We start from the raw sequence: 19,387 nt of genomic DNA, 5'->3' as shown, positions 1-19,387 counted from the left end.
GTAACTTTGTTGATTCTACAAAGTTTTTTGATGCAAGTGATTGAAGTGCATTATGGAAATGAATGGTTCTCAAAACCAACAAAAAAAATTATACAGGTTTTCCGCTGACATTACTACAATGGAACATACTTGTATACAGTCTTAGCACATACAGAGGTATATTCAGTTTTGCCCCATATCTGCTGCTGTCTGCTGTCTGCTTATAAGGCGTTATATCAGATACCCACACCATTATCATCTCTGCACCAAACATTAATACTTGCCCCAATGCAGACAGAGAATTGTGATATGTCAATGCAGAGAATGTGTCTTACCGGTAAGGATATTTTCAAATGTTTCTAAAAAATATCCAAAAGTATGACATTGTTAGTCGGTCAGTAGTGTATTAAACAGGTTGCTAAAACATATATAAAATGTTGATGGGTTTCTGGCACAATAGAAATAGCTTCCCGAGGCACGGGTCAACTTTGTGCTCTTAAAATGCAACCACAAATATGGACAATGCTCATTGTCACATCTGATCACATCATCCTCATTGTACAGCAGTCGGCAAACAAAAATGGTGAGTTGACTATTTCCATAAGATGTGCTATTGCTAGACACTGAAGTGGTTCTCCTAAAGAGAATAAGCCTTGAAAAAACTATTTAAGCCTTGGTAATACTTGGAGTCCGGCCTTGTGGGCCAATTACCTCATTGTACTCCACATTTCATGGACATCTATGGCAATGCAAATTATGTCAAATAAAAAAGAAACTAATAAAAAAATTTACTAAACTAAAATTATTTACCCATAAACCTGGACAATGTACAAAATACATTGTTTCTGGTTCTCAAAAGGTAACATAAAATATATAACAAAAGCAACTAATTACTTTAGAGAACACCATTAGTGTTTTCCTTGATTCTTTAAAAATGTGCCTTAAGAAATATTTAAAGGCTTTACTTGCCCATCTATGGCAGACAGAACAAAGCCCCATATCTATTCTGGCAGAAAGTGATGGTAATGAGTCACAGCTCAGTGCTCACAGACAGTTTGAACTGGCCAGACAACCAGAGTGCAGGAAATGAGTACATACTGATGAAGCCTTATCATGAGCTTGTGCATGCCCTCTGCTTCTAATCACTCAGGGTGTCTTTGTTATACCAAGTCTTTTTATGAAGTAAAGACCATCTTGTGAAAGTGATTTTTCTAACAGTAAAGATTACGCAGACTAATTCCATATGTGAAATAAAATGTTATAATTCTTTTTTAAAACAATTTTGTTCAAGTTGATGTTAGAGGACAATGTATCTACGTGATGATTTCCTTGTGTGTTATTGTTAAAAGGCATGCTACACACAGAGAAAGAGGCGAACATGCACATGATATAACTCAATACCTCTGGTTTCTTTATACCAAGCAGACGAGGCTTTGGGATGAAGCCTGCAGGAGGAGCCAGAGGATCTGTCTTTGGAACAGGAATGAACCCTGGAGGTCGCATCAGGAGATTTTGTTTGGAAGGTGCTAGGCTGGTCAGTTTGGCAGGGATAAAACCAGGTGGTGGAGTCAATGGATTCTGTTTGGGTGCAGGAATGAAACCAGCAGGTGGTACCAAAGGATTTGGTTTTGGAGGGGGTGAAAAACCAGGTGGAGGGGTGAGGGGGTTTGCCTTTGGTGGCATTGGGTTTGGAGCTGCAGTTGGTGCAACAGATGAGGCCTCTTCTTGTTTTTCCACTGATGATTTTACCTCTTCTTCTGCCTTCTCTTTCTCCTCCTCTTCTTGCTGCTTCACTTCCTCTTTTGTATCCTCTTTGCGGTCCTGAGTGCGGGTGCGAGGTCGGTGCTCCTTGGTTCTAACTCTTCCCATCAAACTGGCCAGTCCTACAGATATATCATCCTTGTCCTCTCCAGCAGCCTTAGGTTTTGTTAGAGTCGTAATTGATGCTGTGGGCTGACTCTGCTCTTCTGTACCAGCAGGCACCACCCGCCTGACAACTCTTCTCACAACTCGTATTACCTTTTTACCACCAGTGCTCTCCTCCTGCTCAGGAGTATCCGGTCCGACCATGGCACCGTTACTTTTGGGCCCTTCAGCTGATGATGCAGTCAGTTGTGGACCACTGGCTGTTTCTGCGACAGGATTAGTGACTGACTGAGGCTGACTACTGTCAGACTGAACAGAAGCAAAGCAAGATGGTATAGATTATTCCTTTAGTGGTTTTCACAGGAAGAAAAAAAAAACGTTCAGTTGGGAGTTCTGAGTTGACAAAGTTTCAAGGAGATTATTCTGAATGGATTTCTAAGCTGGACTTTAATTTGCATATTTTAAACTTGCGGTCAAGTAATTCTGTCAGGCCAATAAATTCAGCACAGCCCAACAATTTCAAATTTAAAAGTTAATGGGAAAGTTTAAATTGATATGCACATGCATATTGAGAAGTAATTTTTCTGAATAACAATCTTGGTGGGATTACAGCCCCCCAAAAATCTACTTGCTAATAAAAGCGGTGAAGAAAAGTGTTCCAGCTTGCAAATATTAGGGTGAAGGATCAATTACTCTAAAATAATCCTTAATTGATTGTTCATGCTTTGCATTTAAGGAATTAATAGAGGTGCACTAAGAAATTAGTTGGTGTTGGATTTAAAATTTGACTGGCTCTAAATGGTGATTGGCCGGTCAGAAACTAAAAATATATATATATTTTTTCTAATCAGTAGTCACATCTTATCTGAACACTACTATGCCATGCTGACAACACTCTTCGGTCTTGAGGCTCTTATTGAGTGGGAAGGCTCAACCAGCTTCAGCATCAGTGAAGATTAATGTTTTATTTTACTTTAAATCCATTAGTATTAGGAGAGATTATTTTGACATTTTTCCACAAGCAGAAAAAAAAAGTAATTGCTTACAGTATCTTAGTCAGCTGAAATCAGAACCAGACAAGGTTTTTGCAAAAGTATTCATCAGAAATTGAGCACAAAGTACTAATAAGTGCAACTAAATGTTCCATCCATTAGAGAAACAATTTATTTCACTAAAACATGTGACATTAGTACTTTAGCAATTAAATTGCCCCTTTTGTTTGTCAGATTGTTTGGATAATTACTTTAAAGATGTAAAACTCCTCACAAACAAACATCCTATTATAAGTTTTGTCAACAAAAAAAAATGTTTTTTTTTAACAAGAAACTGCATTAAACATTAAAATGAAAAACTAAACTCTCAAAACCACACCAAGTTATTTCAATATAGCTCATTGTGATATTTATATCAAGCAGACATTAAATGAATACGTGCTGGCAACACATGCATCTGAAAGACAACTTACTTCTGTTTTGTTCTCAACTTTAGCCTATATAAAAGACATAGCCAAACAAAAAACAGAATGATCACACTATGCAAACCAACACTCTACACAGCAGAATGAATATTTATGTACAGACAACAATCAACATGATGCAGATGTGAAACACCTTTTGCTCCCAGAAGGAAAAGCGTGATCTGTATGCCATGGTGACAGGCCAGAAGTCATGGATTTACACTGGAATATGGAGAACAAAATAATGGAATGAGGGAGAGAATAGGAGTCAGCCAGAGAAGAAGGGATGAAGGTTGTGGCTAAAATGAAAGAGAAATAAAGTTCAGGGATAAGCGATGGAATACTGTAGACTTTATGTCAGCACAATGGGTTATTCGGCAAAAGATCAGAGAGACTGTAAAGCACTGACAATAAAATAAAAACATGAATAAAATGATGAAATGATATCAATGTAGTAAATGTATTACATATAAAATTTGTTCCATTAAAAAGGATAGAACAAACTGGGTAATCCATGGCAGAGGAAACAACACAAAAGAGGTTTCCAACAGTACAAAAACCACAACAAACCCTATATAATAGTAATATATCATGTACAATTTCTAAAAGTTTTAGAACTTCTAGCAGTTTCTCAAAAGTTAAACTAAAATATGGTGATACCACAGCAAGAATTAGCTACACAGCAACTACTTCACCATCTCAGGCCCCACTTTCATCAGCGTCCACTCCTATAAATAGTAGGTTGAGTAGCAAAGGAGGCCATTCTGAGACCCTACCAGAGCTCTAATGGAAGTGCTAGAGGTTAGCCCTGAGAAGATCACCCCACTCATACAGCACACTCAATCTGCCAGAGGTTCAAACCCATTACCTCCTCTCTGGGCCTGGTTAACCTTCTGATCTTGCCTCAGACGCTAGAGCGGTCCAGTCAGACCTAAAGGTAGGGTAAGACCTGAACCTGACGGGAGCACGCACACTCAAAGCCCTGAGAGGGAGGGTGATCTTGAGGGCGGGGACATAGTCCGAGCTGCACAGTGAGACTGGGGGTTTAGGAATAGAGAGCAGGGGGGAGTAATGTGAGAAGAGCCGGGCCGGGGGATGGAAGAGGGACAGCTGCTGAAATACAGAGGGGATATTAATAGAGTTTGCAAAACTACTGCCTTATCTCACTGCCACGTTGCCCTTCTCGTGACAAAGAATCCAAAATAAAGACTTGCTAATCAAGAAGTGCTTAAACATTTTTAAGCCTCCCAGAAACTGCTTATAAGTACTAAAAACAAAACAATAGAACAATGCATATCTGGTTACTATAATGGAAGGATATTTCAGTAAGAGGCTTTTTAACATCTACAGTCATAAAAAAAAACAGCCTAAATTGTTTTATCCAAGGCCACTACACATCTTTAAATTGTATGACATGTTGGTTACTTTATATTTACAACCACAAGAGGGAGCTATAAACCTACAGTTCACAACAGGGTCTGCTTTTGCACTCTACTGACCCACATTCTATACTGTGTTGCTTTATTGCAAGAAAAGGAACACCAAACACAACATCCCAAAGTTAATTAGTAATGTATTTAACTAATTAGCATTAACGTTAAACCCACCCATCCGGTCTCTAAAAAAAATATTTGAAAAGTCATTGTTGTAAAACCAGTTGGGTCAAAATGCATTTAGGGAGGAATGACTGAAAGGCGGATATTTACCTCAATGTCAGCTTGGCACGTAGCAGAGAAACAAAGACAAGGAAACACAGAAACTGGCTGAACTGGGTAGGAATGAATCAACCCAATCAAGCACATTATTCACAAACATCTGAACATCAGCTATCCAGTGATCAAATCAAGTGCATTTTGGATCCAGACATGATAAAAGCAAAGGCTTCTGGTTTTACATTTAAATGCAAATGTCCAGTCAAGCATGAGCAAAAATTAAGCCTTCCTGTAAACGCTCCAAACAGATAAATAGGATAAATTTTCTTGCTAAGCCCATAAATTTGAATGTTAACAGTGAGCAGTATCCAGTCACACATGCAGCATTCCTGCTCTGTCTAGCACAGACTGCTAATCCCTGGAGTCTGTTACTGGGACGCAGCAATGTGTGGACTATTTGTCCACACATGGCTTGCACAGAGTAAAGATTAAACACTGTACGGCACAGAAACCACTGATTGTGACCCAGATAAACCCTTCAATACTTTGAATTTAGTTACCTGGCTCATGAACTGTAACATAAAGTGAAGACTAACAGCAGACTTTACACTTTTCTTGTATGCAAGGTTAATGTCTCAGGGATAAAGTACAAAAGCATGTACCAGCATGGTGAGTCGCAGCAGTAAAATAGTGCTGAGCTAACGGAAGCCTTAACTGACAGAGCAGTTATCTACATGACGGGTTCTGCTGCAGGGCTCTTATTGTCAAAAAGGAGTGGTTCCCTTTCATCATCACCATATACTAGCTCAGGATAATAGACAGCTTTTTTTTTTATCAAATAGCATTTTAAAATGAACTGATTTTGATTATACAATAGACCTCTGTTCAGTATTTCCTCATTTTTCTGTGAAACAACTCCAACTTATTCGCAGAAATCCACCTATTCACCAATTATTTTCATAGTGCATACCTAAAACATTCAAGAGAAAATGCAGCTTGGGAAGATGGAACTTGGCACAATGCTACTGCTAGCACTGACTGATAAAGTAGCCAGTCAAGGAGCTGCAGTCCTTGATGCTGTTTGACTGTAACCCCAATAATGGAAATAACGAGGATTGACTATATTAGCTTCTGCAGTAGTGCCAGGATGTTTTCATTGTACATATCAAGGATACATGTGGTGTGTCAACTACTGAATATAGCCAGTTCTAAGTGTTTCTACAGGGGGCCTAAGTTTTAATTATTCAAGGGTGGCTGAAGTGAAGTCAAGTGAAGGCGGATGAGGACTATAAATACGTCAGTGTTCACCAGGAATACAAACTGAACTGCAGATACCACAGTGACCACAGTACCTACAAGAAGGGACAAAGCAGACTTCACGTCTTTAGGAAGCTTAGGTCTTTCAGTGTTCGCAGCAAGATGCTGCACATCTACTATAGGTCTGTTGTGGAGAGTGTAATCTCTTCTGAAATGATCTGTTGGGGCAACAACATCAGTTGTTTAGCCTTTATAAGGCTAAACAACCTGCTAAAGCAGGTCGCTTCTGTTCAAGGCATGGCTGTGGAATCAATGATGATTATGGTGTGGTTGTGATTATTTCTTCTTAAAAATACAACATACAACAATGTCTTCAATTGGAGGTTTCTTCAGAACTGCTGCGATACAGACCGCTACAGGACATCCATCCTGCCCACAGCCAACAGCCTCTACAACTCTTTGAAGAAACATGAATAATATGAGCAATAATATTAAATTAAGTACTTCTAAATTGAAATTAATTGAATATAAATTGGGCATGATTGACTTGCTAAATACCTGTGTGGTGGATTCTAAACTAATAGAATTAAAGTGATTATAATTTCAAACTACATTAAAATGTATAATACAAAGTTACGTCTTCCAGTCAGTCAGAGATCAAAAATCAGAATTGATTCTAAAGCATGAACATTTTCTCACACATTTGGTGGTAAAACTAATAATGTACATGCAGTGCAAGCATAGTTCTTAATTGCCAACAAGAAAAGTAAGTGTCAAGCAACTAAGTACAACTCAGGGAAAATGAATGGGTGTCTGTAACACACCCTGGAATGTCAGGTATCTGTCACACAGTATGTGATGTTTAGTTCCTGTTGGTGTCAAAATCCAAAATAAAAGTATCCAATTTCACTTATGAGTACGAGTATCAAACTCATACTCTTTTTATGCATGAGTTTGATAGAATAGAAAGAAAAGAATGACCTTGTGTTTTCAACATTTGCCATAAACCAGGTCATTTTATCCAAATAAACACCTCCCGTTTCTAATTCCTGTTTGAAACTACTTCCCCTGTTGTATCCGCCCACTGACAATAAGCATAATGCAACCTGACTAGACAGGTTGTAGAAGAGATGACGGCATTTAATAATTTCTGTCTTCTCAAACCATTTGTGAACTATACAACACCAGGCCTCATATAACTATACAACGCATTGTAAATGCAGGAGTATAATATAAAGCAGTTATGCAGAAATGTGCACCAAAACAACAAAACAATAATTACTAATTAAATGTCAAAAACAAAGTCATTTCAAATGGCTTTTGGCTCAAACATACAGCAGGAAAGTGCTTGATGTTACAGCTTAAAATACAACAGGCCAATACAAAAAATTAAAACTATTTTAATCAAGTTTAGGCTCTCCTTTTGCCTCCAGAACAGTAAAACAGTTGTTGGGGATCTGCTACTGACTTTTTAAGTATGACAAGTATGCTAAACTTATCAGATAATGCAGGGCTTATTTTGAGCTATATGGATTTAGATTGAGAAAAAGATTTATTTTTTTTTTTTTGGTGGGGGAGGAGAAGGGAGTGACGACAGATTAGTGTGAAAAACTGAGGGGGGTATTAAGCAGTCAAAAGCAGACCAGGGTTGTAATCAGAAACCATATGATGATGAAGCAGAGCAGGGGAAAAAAAGGGACAGACAGTGCAGCGCAAGAGAGCAGGTGTTTAGCTGATACTAGTCCAGCCACTTTTTGTTCAGTAACAGGCTTATTATTATTGTATTCTCCCTGCAGTTACAGTGGTTGCTGGGCAACGTCACATTGATGACAAAGTCATTCCACAAAGTCAGTGCTCGCCTGCAATCATCATCTGGCTATAGCTCTATGTCAACCAGACACACAAGAGGGCATCATCAATCTTCCCATGTACATGAGGCAGTTAATCACATTTCAATAAAACAACAAAAAAAAACAATAAAATACCACATGGTCAAGCTTCACAAATCCGATTTGAGAACCAGAGCTCCAGATTCAGAACATGTTCTTATTATAACTACCTATAAATAGTTCTGTTGGTTCTGGGTCATCCTCACGAGCACATTTTCTTTCATTTGCCCTGTCTCATAATTAACCAGACAGGCTGGATGTGGAACAATGTAGAAAAGGACAAACAGCTCTTTAAAAACAGCAGATGAACTATGTACATGTGTTTTCTAGTGTGTACATCAAACTAAATTCACCAAATTCATCCAACTTTCTTGGTGAACTGACTTAATAGCATACTACCAGGCCAAGACAAGCCTGTTCTCTGAACTCTTCTGCCAGGACAACAAACAGCATTAAGCGCAAATTAAGGTGTCTGTTGTGCCAGCTAATAAAGAGTTTAACTTAATGGCCCTCTGCTTGCTGCCCACGATTATACTGGAGAAAAGAGCTCCGAATGGGCCGCCAGCCAAGTCTTACCAGACCATATGGCCATCGGCTGTGGTGGCGTTCGAGCCGTTGTTTCTTTCAGCGTCCCATTGTTTGGTCTCAAAGGGATGGGGGGCTGGCAGGAGGATTATATGTACACCCGAACACATTCTCTCTTTCAAAACAGACCCATACACACACGCATAGACACTCCCCCATACAAGCAAGCACAAAATCACATTACTGGTGTCATAACAGTTATACCCATTATCTAGACATGAAGAAAGATAACAGATGAAGGGGTGGGGATCTTTTTCTTTCTTAAATGCTGATGACTGACTCAGGAAAACAACATGGCAAATCCAAAAATGCTTAATTTTTTTAATGTTCTATATTCTCAATTATTAGTTCATTAAGACTGTATTCCAGGCCTGAGATCAGTTTTTGAAATGAGTTTAAGATCCTTAAATGCAGACAAGGGATCTTATTGATATAATATAAAAATATCTTATACTAAACACTCAAAACCTTCTTGTAAATGCAAAAATCATATGGCACAAAAAGCAACATCCAGCAATCTTAATTTGTCAACAAATACATCCGAACCACATAGACACTCACTTTAGGAAACTTGCATTAAGCTGCATTTGCAAAAGGAGTTATGGAGTTTCCTGTGCAGCAAGAAGCCTTTCTTAAACTCACCCAAAGTAGGGGTAGGCAGTATAATATATCATGAAAGAATCTGATAACACAAAGGTATCGTATCATTGTCAATAGGCCACATTCTACTTATTTTTGTTCTATGTACAGATGTCTCCCTTTATCTCTCAGTCAAATCACTCTCATAGTCCAATTTAAAAAAATATTAGTGAGCTTTTTGTTTGCTATTCTGATTCTTGGTCGCCATAATTTGATAAGCCAGGTTCTTTGCTGGTGTGGCATTTATTGGTGCCCTTTTAAAAAGTAATTGTGTTTGTTGGAAGAAAAAGAAGAAAAGAAAAAAATAACACATGCTTTGCCTTTGGGTATCCTCAACGCCAGAACATTCTTAATGATTTGTAGAGGAAGAGGAAATGCGACACTACATTGAGATAGAAGCCTCTCTGATACCTGACAACGTCCCTAATCAATAATAGATGCATAATGACAAAAGAAATTATGTTGACGAGTAAATAGGTTATCTGATATTTAGGTTTATAAACTGGGCGGTTAAAAGAGTGCACTGACCAATTATTTTGGATAAGTACAGAGGAATTCTTCCAAGTAGGAATGACCACAAGACCCATCACATAATTATAGCCCAAGGCAAAAACAGGAAAGCACCTGGAATAGTAGGTGTAAAATTGTACTCACATCGACGGTATCTTTGGGCAGAGCTTGAATGGTCCTCAGCCAGCTGCGGTTCAACTCGCCAAGTTCCAAAATCGGCTGCACCTTTAGCCGGACTGCCTCTCCTGACTGACGGATCATCTCCACAATTTCATCCCTGTTTTTGCTCTCCACGTTGATTCCATTGATTTCCACAAGCCTGTCTCCTGGCACCAGGCCCAAAGCCCAGTCCTTCGTACCTGCACCTGGTTCTGCAAAATGTACAACTCGCCGGCACACACTTCCGTCCTGTTGTCTCTCAATCATGGTGGTCCTCCTCAAAGAGAAGCCAAAGTCCCCTGTGTTTCGCCTCTGAATCTCAAGCTCTCTTGGATCTGGTACTGGTGGCGTGATAAGCGCAGGCAACTGTAGGTTTACGCCAGGGAAGGTCTTCTCTACAATCTCAGGAATGTGAACCTTAACAGTGCTTTTTGGGTTGGGATAGGACATTGAATTAAAGGCAGACCTGCTCCGATCTGAGAGACTTGGGTTGCTGCCATCTATACTCTTTTGACTCATAGTTGCTTGCCTCTGACTCACTGATGAATTGGTCTTAGCCAGTTCCCCAAATTTAGCTGCTCTCTCCTTTACAGAGCAGCGCTGAGATTCCAATTGATTACAAATCTGATCTTCGCCAGATGTACTTGCAGATGTTTGTCTTACATCAGGCTCCTGGGTATTGGGAAGATGATCTTTCTCTACACTTGTCAGAGAAATCTCTGTGTTACTAGCTACTTTAATTGGAATAGGGTTAGAGATCTCCAGCTTGGTCCTAGATTGCCTCTTGGTGCTCCCTCTGTTCACATGGAAGAACCCCCTACGTATGCTTATCTCTTCCAGGCTTTTCAACTCTGACTGGGACATCCGTTCTTTTTTCTCTTTCTTGTCCTTCTTTTCCTTTTTGCCCAGCTCCTTTTCCTTCTCCTTGTCTTTCTTGATTAGGTGAAACATGCTTTAGGTTCTTTGTTGTTACTCAGCAAATTAACTTGTTTAAGGGGGTCCAACTTTTGTATCAGAGTCTTATGAAAATATGCAGGAGCATATGCTATGGATGAGAAGTCAAGTAAGAAGAAAAAGAAAAAAGAATATGAGATTTTTAGAATTTTACTGGAAACACTGACATTCACAGCTCAAATCAAAGCCTTCCTGGAAAACCTGGTAAATCTAAAAAAATAAAAATAAATAAAATAACTGGTGCCTTTAAAGAAACATAATTCTAAACATAAGTGAAGCATATCTGAATTACTTTAAAGTATATGTATGCTTGTTGCTACTGCTTTGCCAAAATATTAATATATAGTGAAGATTTTATTCTGTCATATTACAACCACAAAGTATGATATATTTTTGAAAGATTTTGCATTATAAACTATCACAAACTAGAGCAGGGGTGCCCAAGTCCAGTACTTGACATCTACTATCCTGCAACTTGTAGATGTATCTCTGCTGCTACACACCTGAATCAAATAAATGGCTAATTTTCAAGCCTTTGCAGAGTTAGTAGATGCTGATGAGCCATTTGATTCAGACATGTTTGAGAAAGAAGACATGTAAAACTTGCAGGATGGTAGATCTTGAGTAATGGACTTGGACATCCCTGAATTAGTGCATGAACTGGAAGGGCATGGACACATGATCATTATTTTTCAAAAATAAATACCTTAAAAGTGATTTTGGATTTATATGCTACCCCCAATAGGTATCGGACCAGTTTTTCTGTTCCAGTTGAAGAATAGCCCTTACAGTCAGTGCTCTGCATGTTAATTATGGTGTTCAATTCTGGTCTCCATTAACTAGAACACCTTTGTCACATGTATGTTGACTCCCTCTACATATAAACCTTTTACCTTAGTCTTTCATTTAAGCACTGTACCTTTAAGGAGCACACCCTGTCATGTCAACACTCTTCCACCTGAGCTCTCTGCAACTCCTCCAGAGTTTTTAAGGGGGGTCTCTTGAAGGCTTCTCTGAATAAATTCCTTATAATAATTTCTCTTTTTCTGGCCCATCAGTTTTGGTGGACGGCCTTGTCTTGGTAGGTTTAAAGTTGTGCCACACTCTTTCCATTTGGAGAAGATAAACTGAGTCATGCTCTGTGGTTTGCTAAGCTTGGAATGCCATTTTAGAATCCAATTCTACTTTAAACTTCTTAACTTCAGCTGTTTTCTTTTATCATGAGATTTAAAAAACATAAGAGTAGACTATTTACAGTAGGTTACTTTTAAAATGCATTGGAATACAAATACATCCCACAATTTTAAGATTTATCATTTTAAAAACTATTTAACATTTTCTTTTTACTTCACTCATTCACTACTCTGTACTGGTCTATCACATAAAATAATTTACAAAGAACTTTATTGTGAGATGGCAAAAACATATAAAGTTGTCATGAATAATTTTGCAATGGACTGTATGAGCAACAACTTTACAGTCGGAAGTTGCAAAAACAAAATGTTTAAGATTGTGTGATACAGTACAATTACGCTTCCTATTCCTGCATCAAATGTATTGACATTGAGGACACAATTTTGAGGACACACAATGTATTAGGAAGGACAGGAAAAAAAGAAAAGGGGAATAGCCTCTGTCTATGCACTTACACATCTGTGACACAGTTTATCTGAAGTCGCCCTAGATACACACACTGTTCAGAGGAGCTTTGACGTTATCTTCGTCGTTCTCAAACTGTCAGCCTCACCCTAAAGTGATGGAGTACAACTAAACGTTAATGCATCTACGCACAGATAGCAAATCTACTTTAGTTATGGGTGAACACAAACAAATTTCGCATTTAATCCACACTTAATCGTGTCCTCTGAGGCCCAAGATACTGTAAAAATAAAGAAACATAATATTTCGACGCATGTAGAGTTTCATAAAGTGACAATTCTTCTTGAAGTTCGTATCCGTCACCGTACATCATGTGTCGCTTATTTGCGCTTTGACAAGTGCTCAGCTTGGCAATAATGCTCTCCCTTTAAGCTGCTTTGCCCTCATTCTTTAGCACTGGCTTTAGGAAACACTTAGCAGCAGAGTGTAAAAATGTCTGTTATAAAAATGTACACAGAGTAAATGCTGTTTAAAAGGTCTAATAGCGACCTACCTGGGACTGCTCAAAGGTGACAGCGATGTCGGCTTACCAGAAGTTTTCGGCATGTTTTTTTTTTTCCCTTCTAATTGTCAGTAGGTGAGGGAATGTACTTGTGATGCCTTCATGTACCGGCCGTAAACTCCGAATTTAGAGCACTGAGTCATGACGTAAATAACTCTTGGGAATTACAATGATCTCTCGTCATTGTGTTGTTTGTTTGTGTGTGTATGTTTATCTATGTGTCTGTGTTTTTGGGGGGGCTCCTCGGGTGGTTGGGGTGCTGGAAGGGAGAGGCTCGGGGGATTATGATGCTTCTTATTTTTAAATTAAAATACTTTACCCCTTAAGCTTATGCAGACTATTTATCAGTTGCATATAAATGCAATTGCATTTTCATTCTCAATATACAGTATAAGAGATTATCAATATTTTTAGCTTGTCAATTTTTTAAATTGATTCTAACGTTAACATTTTCATCAGCCCGTGAACGCATCGCTTTGCACACTAGAGAGCAGTGACCCCTTCTGGACTATTTATTTAACAAGAGAAGGTGGATATAGATTTCCCCCCCCCCCCCCCCCCCCTGCTATACAGTTTTGCCTATCAATAATCAACCATGATTTTTTTTTAGTAGATTAAATATTTGATAACATCATTATGTTTTTTCATTGTTTTCTTATTGCTAAAGCTGTTTTTATTTGTCATTTCCTTTTTTTGACATAAGAAGTGAAAATGACATAATTTTAAGATGAATAAAAAGATTTCAGATATATTTGACTAAAAATCCACAAGCTCTTTATTTAATTCTAAGTCACAAGCTTTACAATTTTTTTCTTAAGTTTTCTTTCTTATAGCATGTCTGTCACAAATGCATTCAAAATCTGATATAAATCCAAACTTAGCAATAATTACTATTTGACAAGCTTATTCAAATTAAGATTACTTATGTAATTGCAATCTAAAGATTGACAGTCAACTTATTTAGACATTTTAACTCCAATTGATTTCTCAAATTTTTAAGAGACTATGTGACTGCAATAAAATATTAATTTATTTAAAAGATTTCATTTACTAAGGGAGTTAGTAAATGTGGTGGATACTGTATAAACAATCACAAGTTATTTAATGTCTGTACCTTAACAAAATTCTGTCTCAAAAAGTAAAAAAAAAAAAAAAAAAATCTAAATAAAAGGACAGAAAGAGTTTGAAAAGGATTCACAGCCAAGATTTTTTCCCTTGTCCTATTTTGGCCACACTGTGTATTCTAGCCTTGCTGTGTTCCCTTTCATCTAAATTCCTAGCCGAAGTGCACTCCAAAGTAGAGTCTGTCTCAAAGGAGATAGATGGGACCTGGTTTGGGTCCCTGGACGCAGCCGCAGTGGTCTGCAGGACGACTCTTCCACGCAAAGAATGCTTGAGTTCGAGCAACAGTGGGTTGCTGTAAGAGTACAAAGCCACCTGTTGCACGGGTTCCCTATCTGAGTCACAGCACATGCAGCATGCAGAGAACAGCACTCTGAAAATGTAAATCCATCCCAAATAATGCAGCTCCACAATGTTCAGGACGAAGCACCCAAGGCTGACGCTGAACATGAAGTTGAGAAAGATGGTCTTTTCTGTTGCTCGGGACACAAAGCAGTCGGTTCTGTTTGGACATGGGTAGGTCTCACAGCGAAACAGATGTGGGACTTCAAATCCGAAAAGGTAGTATTGCCCTATGAGGAAGACTATTTCCATAATGGAGCGCAGCAGAACGTGTATGATGTAAATAAGTAGCACTTTACTAGAGAGTTGAGTTGGGTCCTCCTGTACCTCATTCATTTCTCCTTCCAGCTGACTCCTCTCTTCATATTCATCTTCCTGCGAGCTCCAGTCCTCTTCTCCAGAAGTATTATCATCCAGCATCGTGTCTTTATCAATTCTTAAAGGTCCTTTTGCTTCAAGCAAAGGTGAGGCCTTGGGTACCATATTCACCTTCCTGACCTCGGGACTTTCATTCTTTGTAACTTTCTGCAAGACATACACTATGTAGAAAATTGACGGCGTGGAGACGAGGACAATCTGAAAAACCCAAAAGCGCAGGTGGGAGACAGGGGCAAAGGTGTCATAGCAGACATTATTGCAGCCAGGCTGTAGGGTGTTACAGGTAAACTTGGACTGCTCGTCACTGTAGACGGCATCCCCTACAAGGGCTACGAGCATGATGCGGAAGATGAGCAGCATCGTCAGCCAAATCTTGCCAATGACAGTCGAATGGTTTTGAACTTCTGTCAAGAACCGACCAAGGATGGACCAATCCCCCATTTCTAAGGACACACCAAATATGAAAAGATAGATATAGTCAGTAAATCATTAATTTATCTGAGAAGACTGAAAAAAATGCTTTCTCTATACCAAATGGGCTTTTACAACTCTATTAAATTCAGTGAGACTATTTATGGAAATTACTTTGTAGCTCAAACTGACCATGTGTCTTTTAGATTATTGTATCATTATTAAATAGAAGTGTATGTGGGTAGGAAGAATCTCTCTTCATTAAACTATTATACAATAACAGAGTGTCTTCAGTTAGAAGATTCTTCAGAACTGCTGTACTACAGGATATAACTCCTGCCCACTGGAGCAGGAGCTATATCAGCATCTTCAACAACCTTTTGAAGAAAATTGTCTGAGCTGCAACATTTAATTTCACTATGTAATTATTAATGTGTTTTTGAAATTGAATCACAAATCAGTAAGTATGAAGTCTCTTTGACTGAGATCTGGAGCTCTCACTGCTTTTTTTATTTTTTTAGTAAATCAGTAGCTGAAACATTTGTCAACAATTACTCCAGGGTAATCTTCTTCATGATTTCCCACAATCAGCATTTTATGAAGACAAAATTATAATTCAGATGTATATTATTATTATTATTAGCAGACATTTTTTAACATAATATTTCTTTTTAAAAACCAATGACCACCACCTTTGCATAATTTCAATTATCTTTAATTTCTCATTTTCACAAATGTGGAAGAATGATGAGGGAGATGATTATAAAATTCTGAATATTTTTCATATTAATTAAACCACTAGTGGCTAATTGAAATTAATCAAAAAGTTATCAAGGTAAAATTAAATCAGGCTAAAAATATCTAATATCTCCAGGTCAATTTAACATATATACCGGTATATATATATATTTTTATTTTTTTGGTTTTCAGAAAGAACTTACCTTTGGAGAGTCTGAGTCTTTTATGTTCAGAGGAGGATAAATATCAGAGGACACGATGTGCATAGCTTTATTTTCATTATGGAGCCTGTTGCTGGATGTTATCGTGTCTTTTGAGCAGAAAAAGCAGAGAATGGGCTGACCACACATATTCTCTTACTCTGACTCAAACGCTCATTGCACTGTATGTGAATAATGGCTTTCAATGTACAGTGGGACAAAGATTGAAATGTACAATGGGGGTACCTTCACTGAACAGCCATTCACTGATGAGCAGAGAGTTCAAAGAATGCACTGGAAAGAGAGTGCATATTCATCTTGATTTTACAGGTCCAGCATGAGCTTGGGTGTTTTTATGGTCTTATTAAAGGTACCTATCCAATCCTTTGAGTTTAATATGAACAAGAACCATGGTATTTATGTTTAATGACAGCAAGGTTTCTATAAAGTGTTCAGGAGGAACATCTTTCACTTTTATGAAATTACTCCAGTGATGTTAAGCTGCTGTAAAATTAAACTTAAAGGGCAATACACTATACGTGGAGCAAAACGAAAAGTACAACGCAGAATTCCAACTGTGAAACCTGGTGCTGTCAGCATCATGATCTTGGATACTCTTCTTCAACAGTAAGTAGAAAGGCGTTCGGAGTTTATAGTTAGTTGATCAAACCAAATGCAAGGGAATCCTGAGGAAAAAAAAGTTCTTAGAGGGGGCAAAAGTTTTGAGAGTGAGGCAATGATTCACATTCCTGGAATATGACAGCTGTAAACACAAACGGGTAGATGGGTTTTGATCAGAGCAAGGTGGTTCTACAGGGGATTGTCTTAGAGAGCTTGATACAAATCACTGCATCCTTTTAGCTCTACTTCAAGGTTTTGAGATGCTTTGAGTTAATTTATCACATAAAACCACCAAAAAGACAGTAAAAGGTTGTGGTCGAAAGGTAACAAAATCTAAAATAGATATTTTAAGGATAGGAATGGTTTTGCAAGGCACTTTGTGAGTCAGAAGGATTGATTGGGGAAAAGATCAAGCGGAGTGAAAAAGCCTTGTTTTAGTCATCACAGTCTCAAACAACTTTTTCCTGTACTTTTTATGAAGATATTTGGCATCAAACTTTATGCAAAGAGTAAACAACTCTTTCCTTTGATGTACATTCCAACGTTTGCACATTTATCTCGGTAGCAATAAAACTTTCCTTCCCTTCAGAAAACAGGAAACTATCATGGTTACAAGAAAAAGCCTTTGCATTTTTGGGGGGGTTGTTTTGTTTTGTTTTTTTTTTTGCTGTGGAGGCAGTGGTGACCGGCATTTTTGTTTTCTTGAAAAAGTTTTCAAAATTGGTGTTGACATAAATTGTTTGTATTGAATCTGGGGGCATATTGAACATTTCTGGCATAGTCTGGTTGGTTCTGTACGCATATACCAAACAAGTGCAGCCTTGTTTCATACCTGAACACAAGCAGAATATTTTTGTGTACAATACAATATTCTGTAGCATAACTTTATAAAGTTACACCAGAACAAAACTCCCAGCTGTCACTAAACTCTGCTACTTGGCAACATTAAGGTTTCTTGTACGGCTAAAGAAAGTAGTGCAGAAAGAAAGGTGGTCTAAACCAAAACTTGATATCTGCCAACATATTTTTTTCCAACACTAATAAAGCATTCAGCTCACCCTAAACCCAACTGAAATAGTCACCAGAAATGGCATCAAGCTGAATGCAAATATAACCAATACTGGAGAAAAATCAGCGACGTCCAAATGCCTGCAGCAGTCAGTCAGTCCAAAAACACTTTTCATTTATCTTTGCAGTTCTCAAATTGTGAGTTCACCAGCCAATTTCCTTTTATTTATTTATTTTGATACTTAAAGCTTGTCACATTGGGATAAATCTTAGATGTGTTGAAGGACAAGTCCTTGCCAAGCCTGATACAGTCCAACATCACATCAGTTTGTTTGTTTAAACCTGGCAATTTCTAAGCCTCCCATGAGGTGCAATCAAAGCATCGCTGGAGTACCATATTGCAGTCTTTGTTCCAGATCTTAACAGTATGTGATCAGTGTCTTTTATCTCTTCAAAAACCTCTGGTATGTAGGCTGGGGACACGCCATACTCTGGTCAGATGTCGACAAAACAGAAAGCAGCGTAGACCCCTTTCACGATGGCACAACATAGTTCCAGTGTGTTTATGTTTGTGACAGATTAAATATTATTTCTGATGCCTTTTGAGTATTTGCTTGAGGAGTGGGGGTGAATATACATCAATGTACAAAAAATCTAATCATCCAAAATGTTTTCAGTGATGTCGTGATTTTTAGAGATGCACCCATTTAAAAAAAAAATGTTTCTCGCTGCCAACAGCATGTTTTGATAATTGAATGTTCTAATCAGAAATCAATAATGTAATTACAAAGAAAGTAAACAAATAGTTTCTTGATGTTCAACTTAAAAGATTTCGTTTAATTTTATTCTCTTTTTGGTCAGAAGTGGATGTTGCTATTTCTGTTTGGTTGGATTTTTCAACATCATGTTTACAATAATAACAAAATCACCAGCAAAGAAAAATTCATTTTGCCAGATAGGCACCAAATTCTGCAGTCACTGTGAACTGGCACTGTAGATGTAATTGTTTCTTGGGCCTTTTAAGTGTTGTTTCACATATTTTGTCACTAAACAAATCTAAACACACACTGGATTAAAACATATTTTAATTTCTGATGACTTAACAGGGATAAACATTTTTTTAAAGTCCTATGCACATGGAGAAAAAAAAATTGCTTTGAAATAACGGTAGTGACATCACAGAAAGAAGTATATACTTGTGCTGGGCACAGAGCATATACGTATTTATGACTCGAACCAAGTCGCGACTTATTATTATTTTTTTTTTTTTTCTAATTTAGTTTAAAAAGAAGAGTGAAATGTTAACGGAGACTCAGCAAACCCCGAGCCACATGCGACAATCTAATATAACAAATGCTCCTCAAAGCATCAGTAAAAAAAACAAAACATCCGGAGGGGTGTTCCGAATCCAACTAGACAAGATTACTTATGAAAGGGGACGCCAGGATTTGAAGAAATTT

The 19,387-nt window shown here is 37.9% G+C and overlaps 2 protein-coding genes across 9 annotated transcripts in view; both read right to left on the bottom strand.

Annotated features, from left to right (window-relative positions):
- LOC114153120 (unconventional myosin-XVIIIa-like) overlaps nucleotides 1–13,218 on the bottom strand; it is an 85,405-nt gene extending 72,187 nt beyond the window's left edge. For 3 of the 8 annotated variants that reach the window (XM_028031451.1, XM_028031454.1, XM_028031458.1), the window contains exons 1-2: nucleotides 13,099–13,218; nucleotides 9,978–11,037 (exon numbers count right to left, since the gene is read on the bottom strand). In XM_028031451.1, the coding sequence (XP_027887252.1) occupies nucleotides 9,978–10,943 (966 nt within the window). In that variant the 5' untranslated portion in view covers nucleotides 10,944–11,037; nucleotides 13,099–13,218. Of the gene's footprint in view, nucleotides 1–1,380; nucleotides 2,155–3,310; nucleotides 3,335–3,455; nucleotides 3,601–4,169; nucleotides 4,293–9,977; nucleotides 11,038–13,098 lie in introns of those variants that run through there. The other 5 variants (XM_028031452.1, XM_028031455.1, XM_028031453.1 and 2 more) reach the window with 4 other exon arrangements.
- Nucleotides 13,219–14,301: 1,083 nt separating this feature from the next.
- On the bottom strand, nucleotides 14,302–15,390 carry LOC114153262 (gap junction delta-2 protein). The gene has a single exon (XM_028031660.1). The coding sequence runs from the start codon at nucleotides 15,388–15,390 to the stop codon at nucleotides 14,302–14,304; it is 1,089 nt and encodes a 362-aa protein (XP_027887461.1).
- Between the last annotated feature and the right edge of the window lie 3,997 nt (nucleotides 15,391–19,387).

This window comes from Xiphophorus couchianus, chromosome 11 (genome assembly GCF_001444195.1).
Source record: "Xiphophorus couchianus chromosome 11, X_couchianus-1.0, whole genome shotgun sequence".
NCBI classification, from domain to species: domain Eukaryota; kingdom Metazoa; phylum Chordata; class Actinopteri; order Cyprinodontiformes; family Poeciliidae; genus Xiphophorus; species Xiphophorus couchianus.
Note: the sequence above shows the minus strand (reverse complement) of the source record. Positions and strands in the feature narration are given on the sequence as shown.

Coding starts and splice junctions, on each gene's coding strand:
- LOC114153262 (XM_028031660.1), bottom strand. CDS start 15,390: ATGGGGGATTGGTCCATCCTTGGTCGGTTCTTGACAGAAGTTCAAAAC.